The sequence below is a fragment of the Bubalus bubalis genome, chromosome 11 (assembly GCF_019923935.1).
Source record: "Bubalus bubalis isolate 160015118507 breed Murrah chromosome 11, NDDB_SH_1, whole genome shotgun sequence".
Taxonomy (NCBI): Eukaryota; Metazoa; Chordata; class Mammalia; order Artiodactyla; family Bovidae; genus Bubalus; species Bubalus bubalis.
This window is the reverse complement of record NC_059167.1, coordinates 56,345,476-56,369,211: the sequence shown is the minus strand read 5'-3', so window position 1 is coordinate 56,369,211 and position 23,736 is coordinate 56,345,476. Positions and strand designations below refer to the sequence as shown.

Sequence of the window (23,736 nt, the reverse complement as noted above, 5' to 3'; positions counted from 1 at the left end):
TTTACTGCTGAGCCACCAGGGAAGCCCATATAATGTGATATAGTCATACAATATCATATTTTATAGCAGTTAACCTGGATTTATATTTATCAACTTGAGCAGATCACAAAAAACAATGTTAAATTTAAAAAGGGAATATAGAAAATGTTTTATTTACATTTATACAAATAGCATCATAGTATACATAATATATACGTAGTATATATGTATATACTTGGCTGTGAAGGTATTAAACAAGGGAGTGGATGAATATACACCAACTTATGACAGCAGGTCCCTGCAGGGCAAAAGTAGTGGGGCTTTGGGACATGGTTCTAGGGGGTCTTCAGTTTTATCTATTAAGTTTTACTCATTATTATTTTAAGTGAAGAAAATTTGACTAAATGTTAGCATTTTAAATTCTGGGTATTGGGATTACATGGGTATTTGCAATGTGAAACTTTTATGCTTTTTAGTATTTTTTTTCCCCACAAAAATAAAAGATCAGGGGAACTCCTTGGTGGTCCAGTGGTTAGGACTCTGTGCTCTCACTGCCAAGGGCCCAGGTTCAATCCCTGGTTGGGGAACTGAGATCCAAAAGCCTCATGGCACAACCAAAGCAAAACAAAGTATCAAGTAACTATTCCGGTATCTCCTAAGAATAGAACTCAAGACTATTTGAACCTGAATCAATAGCAAATAACAATATAATTCTTTATGCCTATGGTTGTGATAATGTATCTGTAAAATCCTAAAGGTTGCAAGGAGAGGTTATTATTCTATAAAAGTAACTTCTTTCTTAATAAAATACAATAATAAACTCTAACCCATCTAAATGAAGATTTACATTTTTTCTATAAAAACCACAAAGACATATTTCTAGAACCTCAACTATCAAATCTGGAGCAGAATTTTGAAATTTTTTATTCTACCACAGGAAGGTAAAGCAAATCGTTTGTAGCCAATAACCACCTTGACAAGTTGTAAATTTCAGAAAACAAAAACAAAAATGCAAGCAACTTGTGTCAAATTCTCCTGAGTTCTTTTCCCTAAAGGATCAGTCAGCCACACCGCAATTACCACTTTGGGAGATGCGGAAATTTATCAAAGCATTTCTAACATTTCTATCTAGCATTTATCAAAGCATTAAGTAAGAAAATAAGTTATTATGGTCAATAGGAATTCTTAATGTGGGGTCAGTGAACCCCTGACGTTTGTATATTGATTCACTCTGAGAAAATCCCCAGCTTCCTCACAGCTTCAACAAGAATCCTAAAAAGTGAAAAAAACTAGTCTAAAGCAAGTACCCTGTTCATAGTACACATTAACCAACTTCACAGATCTCTTCACACTTTGTGGTTGTACCCCCTTGGACAGTTCAGTCACATCGCACTCCTCCCCAACACTCAGACAATGCGCTTTCCTCCTCTCCCAGTGTAAATGTCACCTCCTTGGCAGGTCCAAGCATTTCACTCTATGGTCTGTGTTAAGGTTCAAAGCTCACACTGGTATCACATGATCAAACTGAAAACATGATTAAAAAAAATTTTGTTTTTGTCTGTAGTGCGCAGCATATGTGATCTTAGTTCCCAGACAAGGGATTGAAACCACACCTCCTGCATTGAAAAGTGGATTCTTAACTACTGGACCACCAAGGAAGTCCAAAAACATATTTTTATCAGAAATATTTTTTTTAATTGCTGTTAATTTGATTTCCCTTTTGTCACAATAATTAATGTTTAAAATTTAAAGAATAACATTAAAGGAAGGCATTTTCTATTTATCAAAGAAGTATGGGTTGAAAAATTTGACAAATATGAATAGAAGACCTAGAAGTCAGAAGCCAGAAAGAAATAAGGAGATGAAATGCATCTGTTGTAGGGAGTTGCTGTCTGTATTCTGACCTCTCAGATATATCCATCTACTTACCTCTATTGATCAAAGCAGAGTGAAGAAACAGGCTGAGAGCTCAGAACTATAGAACAGGCCTCTTTTATTTGAGAATAAAAAAACTTCCATTGCTTTTTGAATTTCCCCAAATTCAGTGTAGTCTCCAATACTGATCATCTATTACTATTACAACAAAATTTCCCAGTATGTCAACACTATAATAAGCCATCCATGGAGCCAGTCTCCCAAGATGGCTCCCAATAAGCCTTACCTTCTGGTATTTATTCAGCTTTTGTGTAGCTCTCTCCCACACTGAATCAGGGTTGGTCTGTGTGATCGGGAGAAATTGGCATAAGTAGTACTGTTACTGTATGGCCTTCAAGGCTAGATTATAAAAGACACTGTGGCTTTTACCTTCTCTCTTTAATCACTCAATCTGAGGGAAGCCATAGGACAGTCAAGCAGACCTATGGAGAAGTCCACGTAGTGAGACGCTGAGACCTCTTCCCAAAAGCCAGCAAGTGACAGAAGCTTCTTGCTGATAGCCACACGCTGAACTATCTTGGAATTAGATCCTCTAGCCTCATTCTCAGAAAAGGCAATGGCACCCCACTCCAGTACTCTTGCCTGGAAAATCCCATGGACAGAGGAGCCTGGTAGGCTGCAGTCCATGGGGTCGCTAAGAGTCGGACACGACTGAGCGACTTCCCTTTCACTTTTCACTTTCATGCATTGGAGAAGGAAATGGCAACCCACTCCAGTGTTCTTGCCTGGAGAATCCCAGGGACAGAGGAGCCTGGTAGGAGGCCGTCTATGGAGTTGCACAGTCAGACACAACTGAAGCAACTTAGCAGCAGCCTCATTCTAGCCTTTAGGTAACTGAAAGTCCTGCTGACATCTTGTCTGCAGCCACAGGAGAGACCCTGAGCCAGAACTGCTCAGCTAAAATGCTCCCAAACTTATAAAACAGAGAATTTTTGAGATATAGTAGTTTGTTATGCAGCAATAGATAATTAATGCACATTATAAAGAAGCCAGACACAGAAGGCCACATATTATAATTCCACTTATACGAAATACCCATAATAGGCAAATCCAAAGAGACAGAGGATAGATCAGTGGTTGTCAGGGCCTGGGAGTAGAGAGGAATGCACAGCAAATGTTAATGGGTTTAAGATTCCTTTTGGGGGTGAAGATATTCTGGAATTGAATGGGCACACAATCTTGTGAATATACTAAAAACACTAAATTGTACACTTTAAAGGTTGACTTTTAAGGTATATGAATTGTGAATTATATCTGAAATACTCATTTTTTACATTGTAGATTTTGATACCTGGAAGCAGAGTGCAGCTATAACAAAAGCCCAAAATGGGGGAGTAAATTTAGAACAGTGAATAGAAGCTGGAAGGATTTTGAAAAGAGTGTCAGTGAATGCCTAAGGAGCCTTGAAGAAACTGTTTAGAAGTATGATGGCCTTTGAGGAGGCTGCAGGTGTGGACTTAAAGAAGAGTAAGAGAATGTTACTGTTAATTGGAAGAAAGAGGATTACTGCTGTGAAGTGGCAGGAAGTTTAGCAACATTATTGCCTGCAAGACCACAGAAAGTAGAAAATGTGCCTAATGAACTAGGTAATCTAGCTGAGATTTCCAGACGCAGTACCGACTCTTGGCTTCTTCTTGTTGCTCACACTACAAAGCTGGAGAGAGACAAGCTAAAGGAAGGGCTACTAAACAAAACAATGCATCAATAACTGATGGTTTAGAAATTTCCCAGACTCTCCAAATGACAAAAGATGCTAAAATTAAGAAAGGGCTTCAAGGCAAAGATAAAATTTAGGGCACTTCCAGAAAACAAAACAAAAAACAGTCTAAAGATGAAATTGAGGGTATGATATATAAAATCCTTTATGACCGTGGAAAGAAGCAAGATGGTATCTTGAGAGCTGTTTTAACAACAGTTCTTAATAGAAGCTGAACAGTGTTTTCTCCAATTGTCTTAGCAGAATCCCAAGTTAGAGAGGGGTCTAGTTTGAAGAGATTTGGGGGCACAGCTTCTGTTTATTAGCATGATCCCCAGTGAGATTTTTAAGGGACTCACAGAGTTTTAAAAAATTACATTAGCAGGAAAACTGTTAAGTTAGACTGAAAGGAGAATATAAAAGAGGCCTTTGGACCCTCAAACTTGTACAAGTAGGAAAGCAGGTTGTAGGACTTCCCTGGTGGTCCAGTAGTTAAGAATCTCTGCTTCCTCTGAGGGGGCATGGGTTGGATCCCTGGTCAGGAGCTAAGATTCCACATGTGACTTGGTGTGGCCAAAAATGAAAGCAGGCTGAGAAAGCCACTTGGATGCAAACACATGTTGCCTTTCATGAAAAGAGTAATTCAGAGGGCAGAGCCAAGAGTTTAGAGAACACAGCCAAGAGCCAAGAACTATTCTTAGGCCTTGAGCACTAATCAAGCAGCTACCAACCTGTGTCTGGCTGGGGAGCAAATAACATCTTTAGTTCACAAATCTTAAAATCTGTGAGTGAATGAGCATTTGCGAAACATTTCCTCTGGGACCAGAAAAGCCTTTAGATAACTACAACATATTGTTGGACCCTCATTAGAGACTCTGGTGCCAGATCCATCCAGTCAAGCTACTCCTGAATTCTTGAGCTTCAGGAACCATGGGATAATAAATGTGTATTCTTTTAAGCTGCAATAGAGAACTAATATACCATTTCTCACAATCTTGTTTCTGCCGTCATTTTTTTTTCTTTTTAAAACATATTTATTTATTTGGTTGTGGCAGGTCTTGGTTGTGGCATGCAGGATCTTAAGTTGCAGCATGTGGGATCTATTTCCCTGACCAGGGATTGAACCTGGATCTCCTGCATTGGGAGCATGGAATCTTAGCCACTGAACCACAAGCGAAGTACCACCTGCTGTCATATTAAAAGAACAATATTTTGAGTCTGCTGTTGAATGAAATTTCCTCTATATTACACATTCAGAAAGTACACTTTTATCAGAATATTTTATTTCAAGAGTTAACACTTTTTTCAAAAAGTAAAAATATAGTTACTTCCCTGAGTATAAAGAACTCATTCTCCAATAAAAGACAATTACAAAAGTAAGCAATTAGAGGTACATAATTCTCTGCATTCAATTATACTCTATTACAAATTTATTCTTTAAAATTGCATGTATTTTGGGACTTCAATGTTTCAAAACAAAACAAAAACCAACAAACAAAAACAAAACCATAACAGCTTGTTTTGCACCTGTGATGTTAAGGTACATCTGATCTGTCCTTATCAAATTCCAGAGCAATCTTTAAAGCAGTGCTGTTGAGGCCAACAGACTGCATGTTACATATGATAGAGACAACTATTCCTCTTGGGGGGACCTTGTTATTTAGAGCTTCTGCATCCAGTTCTTCAGGAAGGACCAGCAGGACACTACTGGCACCCACTGCGCCTCCAGTGTGTGAGGCATAATGCCGCTGCTTCCTGCAAGAACCGTATGTCTGCTTCTTTTCCACCACGCCCCATGCCATTGCATATTTACCCTCTTTATCCCAAGACATCTCTGTGTTAGGGACTGGTGTCCAAATCATAAGCATTGTCTCCGGTTTAAGATATCCAGGTAAAAGATTTTCATTTGCGTTCTTAAACAGCCCGACTTGGTAACCATACAGCATCGCATTCCCAAATTTCAGAAGGTCACCCACTGTAGACAGAAATCCACCACCAGCCCATTTATAGGAGTTATCCACGTAAGGTGTGTTGACAAGGCGTTTCTTTTTATTGTAAACATAAAATCTAAAATGAAATAAGAATAGTCATTAAAAATGTGATAGTCTAGTATTGACTTCATACATGAAGATGAATAGAAAAATGTATACATGAGACAGATTGTATTTCATTGTAGTGAATATATTTTCTCAGAAAGTAACCACTAGTTTTCAGTATGATTCAAATAAAATGAAACACAAGTTACTGAGTAAAGTATAGAAAGCAGATTGTTTTTTCTACTGCAAGGCTTGCCCATGCTGAGTGTATGAAACTTCTAATACTGTTAAAAGATGTACTGATTAGTACACATGATATATATTTGCCCTGTGCATATGCAGAAACACCTAATGTTTGGTAGATATTTTCAGTTCCTGGGTTCAGCGAACCATGTGCTACATGTAAATTTTATAACTAAAAACATACCATTGGGATGTTCAGAAATAAGGTTAATATTTATAAGAAGACTACATCTCCTGGTTAAAAATAACATAGAAATACTATGTATAATGATGGGATGGGGTACTTTCTTGGTGTAGTGGAACAGCTGCTGCTAAGTCGCTTCAGTCGTGTCCGACTCTGTGCGACCCCATAGACGTCTGGCAGCCCACCAGGCTCCCCCGTCCCTGGGATTCTCCAGGCAAGAACACTGGAATGGGTTGCCATTTCCTTCTCCAGTGCATGAAAGTGAAAAGTGAAAGTGAAGTTGCTCAGTCGTGTCCGACTCTCAGTGACACCATGGACCGCAGCCTACCAGGCTCCTCCATCCATGGGATTTTCCAGGCAAGAGTACTGGAGTGGGGTTCCATTGCCTCTTCAGGAGTTAGCAAATCTCAGCCTGAATCCCAACTCTCACCCTTAATAGCTATGTTTATTTTATTTGATTAATAAACATGTATATACTTCTTACTATGTTCCAGGTATTGTTCTAAGAACTATATACATATGAACTAATTTATTCCTGTAACAATGTTAGGAGATAGGTACTATTACAATTCCTAAGGCACAGAGAATATACATAACTTGTCCAAAGCCACATAGTTTATAAGTGGCAGAACTGGATTAAAATCTAAGCAATCTGTTGCCTCTCTGCTTCCATCCTAATTTGTAAAATGGGGACAAAAACATCTACTTTGCAGAGTTAGAAATAAATGTATAAAGCACTCTGCATATTTCTAATAGGTACTTAATAAAGGTTTACTCGCTTAAGTATTCAACGATTATTGATGGAACATGTACTATGTGCCAGGCACTGTTTGGATGCTGGGATAAAGTGTAAAACAAAAGAGACTAACCTCATGAAGTTTCCATTCTAATATGAGGAGACTGTACCATAAACATTAGGTACATAAAATGAAATCACAAAATAAATAAATAAAGGACAAAACTCTTGAGGCTTCTGCCTTTCAAGATTCATAATAAAATGGTACTCTTGGGTTTTCAGTTTGTTGACAGTCTCACCTGTAATGACCCTCATCTTCATCTATCCTTGGCTATTCATAAGCACAGTTAGACCTGAATCTTACCATCACTTTTTTATCTGTTTTATCACTAGGGTCTCAAACTCAGAAATTTATTCCCATGACTATGACTTCCAATCCTTCCAGCTCTCCAAATGAACCTGCTCTCTGTCCTCAATGGAACCTTCATCCATGCCCATTGAGTCTTCTCAATTTTCCCAGGTCTTTTGGTTTCTAGTGGTTTCCTCTGGTTTTCTCTTCTAGGCTGAACTATATCATCAGTCGTTTCAAATATTTTGGTTGTGGTCTTTAGTGAGACCACATCTTTTGGTTCCTCACTGTTCTGAACTTACACTATACCAATCCATTAATCCTGAATAAACCTAGGTATCCTGTATCTACCAAGAAAGGCTGCAGGAATTCATATAGCAAAGCTGACTGCTATAAATTCATACTCTTGCTAAGGGTCTTTGCTGTTGTTCTCAAATCCTTTCTTCTTCTCCTGGGTACTCCCTGATATGTTGTTGCTGCTGTAGTCACTAAGTTGTGTCCGACGCTTTGCAGCCCCATGGGCTATAGCCTACCAGGCTCCTCTGTCCATGAAATTTCCCAGGCAAGAATACTGGAGTGGGTTGCCATTTCCTTCTCCAGGGGATCTTCCCAACCCAGGGATCGAACTTATGTCTCTTGCATTGGCAGGCAGATTCTTTACTACTGAGCCAGCAGGGACGCCCCACTCCCTGGTGTACTCTTCACAGTTGTGATTCCTGATCTCACCCTCAGCCCCCTATCCTACTTTAGGCTTAGTCAGCAGATAACTATATTCTTTGTTTTACTGAGAAGATTGAGACCATCCAAAGTGAGCTAGAAACTCCCATCTTCATCTTAAAATGCATTTACATCATCATGCCATCTATACAAAAAAATTCCTATTGTTTTCAAGAGTAATTCTACTACCTGCATCTTTGACCACCTCCTATCACCTCTACAACCTTGTTTCACCAGTTATACTTCCTAGACTGTAGTACCTCCTTGCAGTTTGCCCTGCAAGCAGAAGCCACAGATTGTGCCTCCTCCTTTTCCCAGCCATAAAAACCCCTCCAATGGTTATGAATGTAATGAGAATAAAACCCAAATTTCTCACAACGGTCTATGACACAGTCAATGGCCTTCAGTAGAGGCAGGACTAACTCCCCAAGGGAAATTGTGAGAGGCATGTTTTTTAGCTGTCACAACTATTGGAGGGCTATTACTGAGACTTAGGGGGTAGGGGCCTAAGGGTCCTAAACGTCCTGTGGTGTACAGGAAAGCCCCACACCATGGTGCATTCTCCTATATCTATCTCCTGTGAGGTCAACCATCCTACCAGATGTTCATGTGAGCAAAAACAAAATCTGCTTATAACTAGTTGAGCCTAGAACCTCCTCCATTTTATATGCAAATACAAACTACTTTTGGCACATTTTTACTCTAAGATGAATTCTTGAGTGCAGCCTTAGTGAAAATTGAAGACCACACTGTATTTTGCTTAATACTTTAGCCAGAGTTTTAAGGACATGGGTTGAAGCACCAAATGCAATAAACCTGTACTGGTCTGCATTTACTTGTCACATTTAAAATAATTTTACATATTAAGTTGCAGTTGATTTTGTTACATCTTCACATGTTGTGGTAAGTAAATGTTATCATATTGAGACATCTATTATATACCATATTTATCTATTATATAATATTCCTTTTATTTCTTTTTTTTACATTTTAGTTAAGAGTATTGAATATAGGTTATATGATTTCCTATTTTCGTTTCACATAATAAGGGAAGTGTTAAAACATATGGTTAAAGTAAGGAGCAGTGGGTCTAATGGCACTGATCCTCACTGTCCAATATAATTTAGCCCTTGCTTACTTCTGGGACCTCATCAATTACAACATCTTGTCTTCCTTCATAGCTTTCCTTATTATTCATATTTCAATTCAACTGACATGGCCTAAAACCAATATATTTTAAATAGACCTTCCCTTAACAGCCTCTTCCTGTATATCCCACTGCTCTGTTCTATTTTCTTCAAGTCAATATAGGAGATTCTTCGTTTACATTTCTATAGAATGTAAGTTTCATAAGGGCAGGAATCGTATCTACCTGGTTCATTGATATTTCCCCCATCTAGAACAGTATTGGACATCCACTGAGTACTGTGAAATATGTTGAACACGTGAAAGCATCATTTGTTGGCCAAGCATGTAATGGAGACTCCTTGCAAGGCATGGAGAGAAAAACAAAACCATACACTGTGGCTGCTCTCAAGGGCAAACAGTCTTGTTGGACAGTTCTTAAATTTTTGAGGACCATATGAATCGCCTGGAGATTTTGTTAAAACGCAGATTCCGCTTCAGTAGGTCTGGGGAGGGCCTCAAATCTTGCACTTCTAACAAGCTCCCAAGTGATACCAACATTGCTTCGATTAACAGGTTATGGGATGACTAGAAAGATGGATGCGAGGAATCCTGAGCACTAGTGAGAGCAAGACTTGTTGAAATGGTTCCTCACTCTGCTGGGGAGCAAAAGAGTTCAGTCTGACTGAAGCAGAGAGTGCTTCAAAAGGTGATGCCAGAGGAGTAGACATGGGACAGGGTACACGTCATAAAGGCCTTCCTTGCCATGATAGGAATTTTGACGCCTTCACCTTTAGTTCACAAAACGCTCTAGTTTTCTATATGCTAAGGGAAAACACACACACACACACTTTTTTTTTCCTTATCCTCGTTACAGCTTCCAGTTTCCAGTCTTTTCACTCTCAGTTCAGTTCAGTCGCTCAGTCATGCCCGATTCTTTGCGACCCCATGAATCGCAGCATGCCAGGCCTCCCTGTCCATCACCAACTCCCGGAGTTCACCATGTCCATCGAGTCAGTGATGCCATCCAGCCATCTCATTCTCTGTCATCCCCTTCTCCTCCTGCCCCAATCCCTCCTGGCATCAGGGTCTTTTCCAATGAGTCAACTGTTCCCATGAGGTGGCCAAAGTATTGGAGTTTCAGCTTCAACATCAGTCTTTCCAATGAATATTCAGGACTGATCTCCTTTAGAATGGACTGGTTGGATCTCCTTGCAGTCCAAGGGACTCTCAAGAGTCTTCTCCAACACTACAGTTCAAAACCATCAATTCTTCAGCGCTCAGCTTTCTTTATAGTCCAACTCTCACATCCATACATGACTACTGGAAAAATCATAGCCTTGACTAGAAGGACCTTTGTTGGCAAAGTAATGTCTCTGCTTTTTAATATGCTGTCTAGGTTGGTCATAACTTTCCTTCCAAGGAGTAAGCATCTTTTAATTTCACGGCTGCAATCACCATCTGCAGTGATTTTGGAGCCCCAAAAAATAAAGTCTGACACTGTTTCCACTGTTTCCCCATCTGTTTCCCATGAAGTGATGGGACCAGATGCCATGATCTTAGTTTTCTGAATGTTGAGCTTTAAAGCCAACTTTTTCACTCTCCGCTTTCACTTTTATCAAGAGGCTTTTTAGTTCCTCTTCATTTTCTGCCATAAGGGTGGTGTCATCTGCATATCTGAGGTTATTGATATTTCTCCCGGCAATCTTGATTCCAGCTTGTGCTTCTTCCAGCCCAGCGTTTCTCATGATGTACTACTCTGCATATAAGTTAAATAAGCAGGGTGACAATATACAGCCTTGACGTACTCCTTTTCCTATTTGGAACCAGTCTGTTGTTTCCTGTCCAGTTCTAACTGTTGCTTCCTGACTTGCATATAGGTTTCTCAAGAGGCAGGTCAGATGGTCTGGTATTTCCATCTCTTTCAGAATTTTCCACAGTTTATTGTGATCCACACAGTCAAAGGCTTTGGCATAGTCAATAAGGCAGAAATTGATGTTTTTCTGGAACTCTCTTGCTTTTTCAATGATCCAGCGGATGTTGGCAATTTGATCTCTGGTTCCTCTGCCTTTTCAAAACCAGCTTGAACATCAGGAAATTCACGGTTCATGTATTGCTGAAGCCTGGCTTGAAGAATTTTGAGCATTACTTTCCTAGCATGTGAGATGAGTGCACTTGTGCGGTAGTTTGAGCATTCTTTGGCATTGCCTTTCTTTGGGATTGGAATGAAAACTGACCTTTCCCAGTCCTGTGGCCACTGCTGAGTTTTCCAAATTTGCTGGCATATTGAGTGCAGCACTTTCACAGCATCATCTTTCAGGATTTGAAATAGCTCAACTGGAATTCCATCACCTCCACTAGCTTTGTTGGTAGTGATGCTTTCTAAGGCCCCTTGACTTCACATTCCAGGATGTCTGGCACTCTCATGTATTGCCAAACTACACGAAACAGTCCACACCTGCTGTTTTCATGCACTCACCCTCTCCATTCATTCAGTTCCTTAGAAGGCTTCTGTTCCCTCATCTCTACAGCTCTCTTGTGTGTTATCAAAGATCTTCTAATTCCCCTCATTCTAGCTTCCCCTGTAGCTCTGTGACCCACCACATCACTGACACTCCCCACAGGCCACTTTGCTCTGTGCTCTCTCTTCTAGCTCTCAGTCCCATGATTCCCCAGATCCCTCCCATCACCAGGGGTTCCAGGGTCCCAGGTCTTCTTTTCTATAGGAATTAACTACAAAACTGCAGCTGTACCACAATCCCTGTTCCAAATTTACCACTGATTTTTCTATTAGCATTAATGAGTCTCAAATTTGTTTCTCAATGTTGTTTACCAGAATGAGTAGTGGGCCTCACCCTTTCCTTCAAAATTCATAACACTGAAGGATAGTGGGCACATAATTTGAAAAATGACTCTTTTTTCTGTCATGATTCTTCTATGTCTCCCAAAAGTCCAAGTCATAATATTGAATGAAGCAGGAGTGACCACAGGTATATGCTCTGAAGATTAAAAAAGTCTACAGAGGATCTAAATATGCTCCCCCATGAGCCAATGATTTGATATATTGTCTTCTCATTGTGCAAAATGAACGTGTCCAGAAGTGATCTCTTCTGAACTTTCTCATATTTCTCCTCTCCATTAAGACCTTTCTTGCCTCTCTTGCCCTCAACTCTCTCACATTCAGTAATGACAAATCTCATCATCCAACCTTAGCTTTCTGTCTAATCTTTCTCCCTTCCTTTCATTTCTATAGCCACTCTTGTATTTAAGGTCCTTGTTACTTTTTGCCTGAATGCTGATTACACTTGTATTTCCAATCAAATTTCAAAAAAAATCTCACATGATAGAATAATTAAAAATAGGTTTCTCAATGAAAAACATATTTGTTAGAGTGATCGCCAAGTTTGTAAACTAGGAGAGACCTACAAACCTATTTTGGTTAATAATCAGCTTTGCATTATACAACTTTTAATGAAGTGTTTCAAAGCACTTACATCAGGGCTGGAAATTAGGATGACTCCTCTTTTAAAATAAATTCTAAGCTTTAATCTTTTGATTCCTTTTTACAGAGGACAAATTAATGACTTCTCATGAAAATATTCTTGATCAGCTGAATAACTTCACTATTTCAAATTCTTAAGGGATTTCTGCACTAAAAGAATGGAATTATGGACACAAGTTCTTAAATTACTGGAATATCTTTGTAACTGAATAATTGATGGAATGATGCCAGATGACAAACAGTCATCCTGAAGAATCTCTATAGTTTCTGCACAACATTATAGTACTATAGAAATCTACATCTAGAAGCTTATAAATGCAAAATAATTTTAAATCCTTTTTAAATGCCTTTACAAATAATTATGCATCACTTTGTATTTTATTGCTTTAAGAAGTTAAAAAACCTATAGAATTAAACATGCATATTATACAAACCAATCTCACTCTAACATTTAGCATTAACATGGGCTGAACCTTCTACCAGATAGGCTAAAGGCATAAAAGAAAGCTTCACAAGGAACAATGCTTAATCTTAGAAGATACTTGAAAAAATAAAAATAATTAATAATAAAGACAATAAGAGAAGGAAAAGACCATACTTATACTGTCAAAATACAGCAAACACCTCAGAAAACATTTTATTTGATTTTGGTCTTATCCAATTATGAAAGAGATCTTTGTTGCAAGTATTATGCCAAACACAGAGAAAATATGAATGGTATCTAATAATAAGCTAATGCATTGACTAAGGATTCCCCCATCAACAGCGTCCTTCAGTGGCAAGAACATTCACTCTATTCCCCTGTGGGTTTTTGCTTAAAGGGTTATTTAGTTTACTTGCTTATACAGAGTATACTTGAAATACAGAATAAATGTATCTATTTGCATATACAGAATCAATGTTCCTATTCTTCAAGAAATCCCAGTTTTATTCAGGACAACAATGCACCCTGCTAAAAACGGATTTCTCTGCATTCCTTACAGCTGAATGTGGCCTGACACTAAAATTCTGGCCAAAGAAAAGTAGGTAGTGTTTTGGGGTGGGATTCTGGGAAAATATCTCAAATAGGTGACAGATACTGTGAGACACTATTTTAAAGACACACACACATTCACATAGAGAACTGATACAGATGATAAATATTTACTTCTGGGACACAGTAACTCTAAAAAGCCTAGGTCAAGATAATACAAACATATGTATGATTATACCAAGGGGTCAGCAGACTAGATAACAAAGCTGCAAACTTTTGCGCGAAATTTTATTTCTTGTAAAATTGTACAATAAAACAAATAGAAACATATGCAATTACTAAGTTTTACTTTAAGGTTTTTTGTTTTTTTTTTTAAACATACATCTTTGAGAAGATTTCTTTTACTCCCTGCATTTCCACTCGAACCTGGTGCCTCTAAGCCCTTTTGAAATAACTGTTACAAAAATAAAAAAGAATCAGAGTTGAGCTTTTAGAGGCCCAAATAGAAATTCTATCAAGTAAAATAAAAACAAAGAAAATGGACAGAACATTTTCCTCTGTAACATGTCTTTCTTCTTTTAGTGTCCTACTTTATTTCTGTAGCCCATTTAATCTACCTAAAAAGAATCACTTACTCCTTTAGCACCACTGGGCACAAGCAAAATCTAAAGAAAAACCCAGACCTGATGGAAACCGTTAATGGTAGAAACAGAAACCCACTGCCTTTTCTCAAAGAATGGGCGATAAGATGAAATTAACTCACTGTCACATGCCATGTTTTGGTATTTGTGCATTACTTACTAAGAAAACAACAAACAACAGCTGACTTGCAGTCTGCACATTCATGGAGACTTAATTTTCAGTTGAGAAAAGAGGCTCAGTGATTCCCCCTTTTATAGAAGAGTAGGTATTTGTTATCAAATTCCTAGATTTAACTCAAAATAAGGTTATGCATCTATGCCAACACTACTAGAGAATCTTTTCTAGATTCAACTGACAACTTCAGGTGTTATTTTTTCCTATGTTTCCAGTAGAATATAATGTGGACCTAGACATAATAAGTATTGTCTGAAAACTAAGGTCATTTCCATCATTAGTGTCTACAAATAACAAATGCTGGAGAGGGTATGGAGAAAAGGGAACCCTCCTACACTGTTGGTGGGAATGTAAGTTAGTGTAGCCGCTATGGAGAAGAGTAAGGAGGTTCCTCAAAAGATTAAAAATAGAATTGCCATATGATCCAGTAATACCACTCTTTGGCATATACTTGGACTAAACCGTAATTCAAAAAGATACATGCACCTCTATGTTCACAGAAGCACTGTTTGCAATAGCCAAGACATGGAAACAATCTATATGTCCACTGACGAATAAATAAAGATGTGGTGTGTACACACACACATACACACACACACACACACACACACACGATGTATACTCAGCCACAAAAAAAGAAATAATGTCATTTGTAGCAACATGGATGTAACTAGAGATTATCATACTAAGTAAGTCAGGAAGAGAAAGACAAATACCATATGATATCACTTATATATGGAATCTAAAATACTGCACACATGAACCGATCTACAAATCAGAAACAGACTCACAGACATAGAGAACAGGCTGTGGTTGCCAAAGGGGAGGTGAGAAGGCAGAGGGATGAACTGGGACCCTGGGGTTAGCTCATGCAAACTGTTACATTTAGAACAGATAAACAACAAGGTCCTACTAATACAGCACAGAGAAATATATCCAATCTCCTGGGATACACCATAATAGGAAAGAATATTAAATAAAGAATGTGTATAACTGAGCCTCTTTGCTATACAGCAGAAATTAGCACAACATTGTAAATCAACTACACTTCAATTAAAAAAAAAAAAGAACAAAACAACAACAAAAAAACCTTACAGGTCACTTAAACTTATAATTCATTGCTTGCTGCTAATCTAATTTCTTTTAGGTGCAAAAAATCTCTTTCAGGCTGATTTGCAATGCATATTTGATCCTTTTAAATAAGCTGGTAATTTTAAAATGGTAATTTAACTAAATACAACAGAAAACTGAACAAAGCTAGTATGGGGAGATAAACCTACAAACCTCTACCATTTCATCCAGTCAAGTATCATTAAGTCATTCGTAAAGTGTGTTCTCTAATGGAAACTTAAAAGGTAAAAGTAACAGTTGATTTGTTAAATGTGTTGTGACCTTTCTAACCAACCAAATAATAAGAGTAAAATGGAAAACACCATAACTGTAAAACTCGAATTAGGCTTTAGTCACAAGATTTTCTTTCACTGCCTTTTTTATACATTACTACTAAAAATTATGACAAAATTTTAGCTTGATTATTTCAATAAAATGATTTTCAAAGTTTTACAGGGGAGAAAACTGGTATATACCACTTCAAATTATCATCACCAGTAAAGGAATACAATGAATTCATGTGACTTCTGAGAGACCTGACGACTAAATGTAACTTGCGATCCTAGATTAGATCCTGCACCAGAAAGAAAAATGTTTTTCTTTGTGTTATAAAGGACATTATTGGGGCAACTGATAAAATCTGACTAATGTGTGTAGATTTGATACAAGCATTATGTTGATGTTAATTTCCTGAATGCCCTTAGTTTTAGAAAATACATATTTAAGTATTTATGGGTACCACTTAAGTATAAGGGGTAGCATATTGCCAACTGATTTCCAAATGGCTGAGAAAAAAATAACACAGAGACAGACAGATAAAGCAAATGTAGTAAAATAACTAACGTGGGGAATCTGGTTGAAGAGTATATGAAAATTCTTTGTACCAGTTTGTGTAACTTTTCTATAAGTGTAAGATAATTTCTAAATTTAAAAAATAATTAAAAATAATAAAAGGTAAATAAAACATTAACTAAAATATAAGGGATGATGGAAGATCAAATTATAGATAGCCATGATGGGTAAAATTTTAGTTTAATTATTCATGTGCTTAAATTATTATTGCTAACTTTTATCTAAGGACCTTGGACTACTTCATATATATATATATAAATATATATATGAAAAATAAAATACATTTTATTTTACTTACATTTTAGGTGGAAAAAGAGACATGAAGAAAAGCTCCCAAAATGTGGCAAGTTGATTATGGAATGGAGACAAGCAAAGCGTGACTTTAAATTGATAACATAGTGTGAAGATGCAATATAGCTAGACATACCAGAAGGTAATCATTTACCTTGCTCTATTGTAAATCACTGGCTCATTTTCCTCCTGCACAGTTGTCAGCATATCCAAGTCATGGAATATTTTCTGCATATAGTCCAAATACTTATACCCTGAAGCTCTTTCTACTATGGCTGCCAGTAGGGTATAGCCAAAAGTAGAATACAAAAACTGACTGCCTTGAGACGTCATTGCAAAGGGGGAAAAAAAAAGAAAGTGCTTCATTATTATTCAAAAACACGCAAAATATTTTTCTACTGAAAACTGGCATATTTTTAAAACTAGAATATTTTACTAACCATTTAGGTGAAGATCATGGATGATATATTAACAAATTTAGTCAACTTTGCAATGGCCCTGCTTATTTCATGTCTCAAACACAGGCATGTTAATAAAATGATCGATATATTTGTTAGTTTTTGTGTTTGTTTTTTGTTTTCTTCACCATGCCCCAGTCGGGATTGAACCCCTTGCCCCTTGCCATGTAAGGGTGGAGTCCTAACCACTGGATGTCTAGGGGATTTCCACAAACCACTTTTAAAATGAAAATGGAATACAAGGACATAAACCTACAATAAATTTAAAGATAAAGTGGTTTTGGCAGGCATCATACCAAAAAATACACAAAAAATTATTTTTATAGAGCAGCTTTTTGGGAAATAAAATTAAGCTGGGTTATGCTAATTTCTTTAAGAAATGAACGCATAAAACAAATTGAACAATTTAATTAAATACTAACAAAATACAAAAAATCAGCAATGCTTCATCATGCAAACTTTGGTCCAAATTTTATTTGGAGGGCTATTCCAACACCTTATTTTTTCCATGAATATCCTGATACTGAGAATCCATTAAATGTCTAGGTAGCCTCCAGTGAAGTTAAAGCGAACAACTAACTGCCTGAATGCTAGGCTTTGTTAAGAACTATAGACAACCAAGGCAGGCATGTAACAAAACCATAGTATCATCAACCACATTGAATGCACTCAGGATAGTATTATTTTGGAGTTTCTGAAAATTAATCATTCAATAATGATGATTTTGTAAAAAGAAGAAATTTAACACTCACCAGGTTTGAAGAACAAAGGGTCATTTTTAAATAATCTTAGAGATTCAATTGAATTTTCAAATTTTTCTTTCAAATATAATTCACCTTGTTCAAAATCATTCTTTTTCTTGCAAGGTTTTGAATTTCGGCCTTTGGTTTCATTATCTTGCTCTACCTTAGCTTTAGCAAAGTCATTCTTTTCGTTACTTTTGCCTCCTTTTTCTTTTAACTCTTTTTCTTGGTCAGATTCCATCATCCCTTTCATCATCTTTAAGGCTTTATAAGCTTTCTCTTCTTTCACCTTTTTCATGTCCTTTTCATAATGACGAATTCCACTTAAATGGGAAATCAATAATCTTGTTGTGACAGACACCTAACAGTAAAAACATGAAAATTCAACTACGGTATTAAACTGCGTAATAAAAAGTCAGTAGCCCTGGAATAATGTTTCAGCAATATTTTCCATTTTAAGCTGCTGCTATCATGTACACATCTTTAGCCTCAAATTTTAGAAAAATATCCAATCAGTCATTACAAGGAGAAAATAAAACTTTAATCCATTAACAAAATTTAAAAACAAATCAAAGAATCTTATGAAACCTTTTAAACCACTTAGACGTCATTAGAAAAATGAACTATGAGCTTCATTACCTTTTCACCTTCATATTCTTTTTCTGGGAATTCAGGAACATAATGTTGTACTGGAATATCAAGATCCAGTTTCCCTGCTTCCCACAGTTTGGCAATAGCAACCATGGTGAGGCTTTTGCTGATACTGGCAATTCTCATAACTGTCTCTGGCTTGCATGGTACGCGGTTCTCAACGTCAGCATAACCTAAACCTTTGGGAGAAAAAAGCAAAAAGTCATAATAGGTCTCATGGTCAAAGGAGTCTTCAAAAATGGAAATAATACTATCTTAAAACATTCTATGTGCTTATCAAAAGAAAAAGCTATTCCACTTGCATAATTAATCAAAACTGAACATATAAGGGATGAGTCTTAGCAATAGACAACTGTAGGCCTAACAATTTAACCTTATAATAAGACTGAAATTGTACCCTGTGCAAAACTGTAATGTTATGATTCAGTTACTAATGCTTAGCTTATCTAAACAATTTGGTTATTCCATATTTTAAATAAATTACATTCTTTAAGGAAAACATCATTATTCTTCAGATTATATTTATTCTTGATTTTTTAGTGAGTTTATACAAAATCCCTTAAAATGATTAATAAAACAAATGTGAAAAGATGCCTCAGAAAACCAATCAAGCTAATCATCAATTAAATCCAGCTGCAGGTCAGAAGAAAACTAATGTACTCATGGGGTCGCAAAGAGTCAGACATGACTGACTGAACAACAACTAGTTTAAATAAAGTTCCTTCTAATCTCTGAGCCACCAGGGAAGCCCAGAAAATATTTTAAGTTTGGTTTCATCTTTTGTAGGATAAAAGTGTGGCAATCTAAGATATATAAAGAACTTAGATCTGAAAAGAATGAAAAGGTATAATTATTTTCACCTGTAAATGTAGATTATGCAGAAAAATACTTGCATAAAAACAAAGCCCTCACCTACAGAGCTAACATTTATATAATTTTTATTATAATACCTTTCATAAATGTTGGTTGGGCTATGCTTCAACTTGGATAAAGAATCATTTTTTCTTTAAATTCAAAACCTTACTGCTCCTAACAACTTCTGAAAGTACTCCTTCCTTTAAACGATGTCTGAAACAACATTTCCTAAAAGCTGGGTTTCTAAAAACCTGCTGTGATGAGTTAGACCAATTTGTGCACAATGGAAAAGTAAATCAAATTACAAAATTCTTTGATAAAAGTATCACAGAATGACTAGAAATCTATCTTCCCAAGTTGCTAGCTTTTTTCTGAAAATATAGCTGACACCCCTGTACAGTCAAAAACAACAAATAAAGTAGATTGTAAACTCATTGAGGAAAAGGAAACATGTATATCCCCAGTTCTTAGTACTGTGCATTTTACACAACAAAGGACTCAATAAATTGACTGAATAAAAAAAGAAAACCACTACATTCTGATATTTTATTTAATCATAAGGGTTATCTACAAACGTGCAGTTAACAGTTTTATACACAACTTTGAAAGCAACAAATTCAGTCTTTTAAGAAAGTGGGGGTAGAAACAAGCCATCTTTAAGACTCCAATTTATTCATCAGTCATATTTTAAACCTTGCTATTCTATTCCAACACAGTATGAAGTCCAATTCTTTATTCTGTTAGACACTTTTCTCTAAAGTATGTATTCCACTTCATGTTCAAGATTTTATTCACCGACTGGCAGAAAACAAGCCAATAAATAAAGCTATTCTGAGCCTACCTTCTGACCAGACTTCTTTTCCATCTACAGAGACTCCAACTACGATGCCCGGTGCGCCCACCTCATCCTAAAAGCCAAGGGGAAAACACAGTTCAGGACGACCCAGAGCGATGGAATGGGGAGGGAGGAGGGAGGAGGGAGGAGGGTTCAGGATGGGGAACACATATATACCTGTGGCGGATTCATTTTGATATTTGGCAAAACTAATACAATTATGTAAAGTTTAAAAATAAAATAAAATTAAAAAAAAAAAAAAGAGCACAGCTCAAAGACAGGCCGAAATCCGCCGCAGGTCCGCCAGCGCCTTCCTCGAGGGCTTCTCTCGGCCCCGCCCCACCACGCCCCCTCAGCCCGGGCCCCGCCCACCTCGGCTCCGGCCTGCCGGGCGCTAACGGTGAGGGGGTGTGCCTGCTGGGCACCCTGAGGGGGAAGGGGCGGTCCCCGAGGCGGACCTTGACCTCCGCCCCGACTGGGGCAACCTCCCAACAGCTTCTGACCACGGCCGGGAGAACTGGAAACGGGAAGTCTTTCTCGCCACCAGCCGGCATCCCGCCGCACGGGATGGGGTCCGCTCGCCCCGAAGGATAACCACCAAGGGGCCTCATTATTCCGGGGTGACGCCGGGGGTGGGGCGCCGCGTTCCCGGCTGTCTACGCCCCCGATCGCTCCACCTTGATCCTGTGCAGGAGGTCGCGGCTGCTGTCGATGGCTCTGGCGAAGTGCCTGGCGTGCGGCGGCGCCGGGGTCTGCGGAGACCACGGGGCGAGGGGCTGTTCCTGCGCCTGCAGCGGCTCGGCCTGAGGCGGCGCCTCAGGGTCTGGGGCCGCGGCAGGTGGCGCCGGGGATGCGCCCCTCAGCCCGCCAGCCAGCTTAACCCCAAGTGCCAGCCCCAGCCCCAGTCCGAGGCCCCCGACCCACCCGGGGCCGAGTGGCGGCAGCCCGGCTCGCTGATGAGCCGCACGCCGCCCACAGCCCCAGGCGCAGCCCCCGGTGGTCGCGGGTCTGGCCGTCACGGCTGACAGGAGCCGGTACATGGTGTCTCTGGCGAGCCGGCGGCTTCAGAGCTCCCACAGGCCGGGCTGGCGGCTGAGGCTCAAGGAAGGGATGGGAGGGAGGGGGCGGGATGGGGGCGGTGACTGCGCTCAGACCCTAGCAGTCAAGGCACGATGGGCGGAGCGCCGATAGCATCGAGCCCTTCTTCTTTTCCTTTTTTAACTTTGTCCTGTGTCTTTCTCGATATTTCTTCATCTTTCTCTGTCCCCTCCAGTTTCCCCACGTCTGCCTCCTCTTAGATCCGGTGTCGCCTCCTCAGAGAAGCGTTCGTAGGCCCCGTCCCTAGGAGCTCTCTCCACACCTTGAGCCCCAATACGCACATCTTCCCTTCAGTTCAGTTCAGTCGCTCAGTCGCCGCCAGGCCTCCCTGTCCATCACCAACTCCCGGAGTTCACCCAAATTCATGTCCATCTAGTCGGTGATCCCATCCAGCCATCTCATCCTCTGTCATCCCCTTCTCCTCCTGCCCCCAATCCCTCCCAGCATCAGTCTTTTCCAATGAGTCAACTCTTTGCATGAGGTGGCAAAATACTGGAGTTTCAGCTTTAGCATCATTCCTTCCAAAGAACACCCAGGGCTGATCTCCTTTAGAATGGACTGGTTGGATCTCCTTGCAGTCCAAGGGACTCTCAAGAGTCTTCTCCAACACCACACTTCAAAAGCATCAATTCTTCAGCGCTCAGCTTTCTTCACAGTCCAACTCTCACATCCATACAGGACTACTGGAAAAACCATAGCCTTGACTAGACGGACCTTTGTTGGCAAAGTAATGTCTCTGCTTTTGAATATGCTATCTAGGTTGGTCATAACTTTCAATAACACTTAACACTTTGTTTCACTCAACTAATCTGATTTCTTACCAGGCCAACTTACTTTAGATCTTCAGCTCCTGCAACAGCACTTGGCACACAGCAGCAGCTCAGTAGGCAGCTCCTTTCCCCAGGACCCTTTTCCTCTCTTGTCATGTCTATTCTTTATGTCTCATTTCAGCTTCTTCCGTTTCTCTGAGGCTCTTTAAAATCTCTTACTTCTGAAAGTCTAGCTTCACACCACATCAAACATATAACAATATTGTTGTATCTAGGCCTCCACTCCAGGACTCTTTCTTGCCTGGAAAATCCCATGGACGGAGAAGCCTGGTTGGCTGCAGTCCATGGGGTCGCTACGAGTTGGACACACTGAGCGACTTCATTTTCACGCATTGGAGAAGGAAATGGCAACCCACTCCAGTATTCTTGCCTGGAGAATCCCAGAGACGGGGGAGCCTGGTGGGCTGCTGTCTACAGAGTCACACATGACTGAAGTGACTTAGCAGCAGCAGCAGGCCTCATATTAAAAAATATATATGCTGTTAAAAATTCTGTGAATAAAATTTGCACTTAAAACTTTTAATCCAAAAGTATCATGTAATTTGTAGTCAGCTATGATCTCTGACAGTTGTAGATGATCAGAGGTTCTTGTGAAATAAGAAACCTAACCTCAGGTTACCATAATATGTAAAAGGTGTATAATCCTAACTGAACAGTTAATGAGATGTTAATTTTGAAGATAATTAAGCATTCATTACTTCAGGATATATAATTATCTTTCATATATTACATATTATATATAGTATATTTAAAATATTGTAGTATTTTTTAAGATAAAAATATTTAATATTATGTATTAAATCAAATTATTTAAATAATAAATATATTTATATATTTCCCAAGGATTTCTGAATGCTTGTAAACCTTAACACTGGGGCAGCCTACACAATGTATAAAATGAGCCTGTCTTTACTTACACGTGGAATTTGTAGAGAGAATTCACAGACTTGATAAGCTATTGTCAAGAGAAAAAGTTGTGAACATCTTGGAAAAGTGAGTGTTAGTCGCTCAGTCATGTCTGACTCTGCGACCCCATGAACTGCAGCCCGCTAGGCTCCTCTGTCCATGGAATTCTCCAGTTAAGAATACTGGAGTGGGTTGCCATTTCCTTCTCCATGGAGCTTCCTGACCCAGGGATCAAACCTGGGTCTCCTGCATTGCAGGCAGATTCTTCACCATCTGAACCACCAGGGAAGCCCAAACATCTAGAGCTATTATTTAATTTTAAGGAAAAGGCAATAATGGTAACCACATCTAGTCAGAAGATCCTGGAGCTAAATAATTATACAGTGATGGGCTGTTTATAAAGCCTACAACCCTGAAGAGACCAGGTTATCCTAGGACCCAAAGGTTTTTGCAGTGAAATTCACTGAGGACCCTGGAGCACCACCTGCTGTTAGAGTGGACAGCGTGTACTCTGGCACCATGGTATTGGAGGTTCCTGTTATAGGGGACTCCACTACTCCAAGCACATCTCAGTGAGAGAGAAAAGTATAAAGAATGTAAAAGACAGCCAATAGTGGTTACAATAAATTCTCATTTTATCATTCTTTTAAAAACTATACTATATATGTTATGCACTCTTCACCTCTCCTTGAATCAGAAGCACAGAGCCATATAGAGAGCAAAAGCCAAGATCCTCATGGACTTCTACCATTTTAGAAGTAGGGAGAGGCCACTCAAAGTATGGCTTCTGTGAAGGTAATGAAGAATAGATGTTCT

General features: G+C 38.9%; 1 protein-coding gene and 1 non-coding gene across 4 annotated transcripts; one reads left to right on the top strand and one right to left on the bottom strand.

Annotated features, from left to right (window-relative positions):
- Positions 1 to 493: 493 nt before the first annotated feature.
- TRNAE-CUC lies at positions 494 to 566 on the top strand. The gene has a single exon. It is a non-coding gene; the product is annotated as a tRNA-Glu (tRNA).
- Positions 567 to 4,871: 4,305 nt separating this feature from the next.
- Positions 4,872 to 21,208, bottom strand: LACTB (lactamase beta). 3 transcript variants are annotated; one of them, XM_025295722.3, is made up of 6 exons: positions 20,764 to 21,204; positions 20,093 to 20,159; positions 18,385 to 18,575; positions 17,755 to 18,106; positions 16,699 to 16,864; positions 4,872 to 5,677 (listed from the first exon to the last, which is right to left on the bottom strand). In XM_025295722.3, the coding sequence occupies exons 1-6, from the start codon at positions 21,124 to 21,126 to the stop codon at positions 5,146 to 5,148; spliced, it is 1,671 nt and encodes a 556-aa protein (XP_025151507.1). In that variant the 5' UTR covers positions 21,127 to 21,204; the 3' UTR covers positions 4,872 to 5,145. The 3 variants fall into 3 exon arrangements, 2 of the variants coding, with proteins under 2 accessions (XP_025151507.1, XP_025151508.1); XM_025295723.3 differs by lacking the exon at positions 20,764 to 21,204 and adding an exon at positions 20,545 to 20,736; XR_006542817.2 differs by having other exon boundaries at positions 5,516 to 5,677; positions 16,699 to 16,860; positions 20,764 to 21,208.
- Between the last annotated feature and the right edge of the window lie 2,528 nt (positions 21,209 to 23,736).

What these genes read in the sequence shown, in the direction of transcription:
- LACTB (XM_025295722.3), bottom strand. Translation starts at nt 21,126, where the DNA reads ATGTACCGGCTCCTGTCAGCCGTGACGGCCAGACCCGCGACCACCGGG. An exon ending in AAGAATATGAAGGTGAAAAG is followed by an intron (nt 18,107 to 18,384) that starts GTAATGAAGCTC and finishes TTTTACTGTTAG; the next exon opens with GTGTCTGTCACAACAAGATT. An exon ending in CCCTTTGTTCTTCAAACCTG is followed by an intron (nt 16,865 to 17,754) that starts GTGAGTGTTAAA and finishes TGACGTCTCAAG; the next exon opens with GCAGTCAGTTTTTGTATTCT.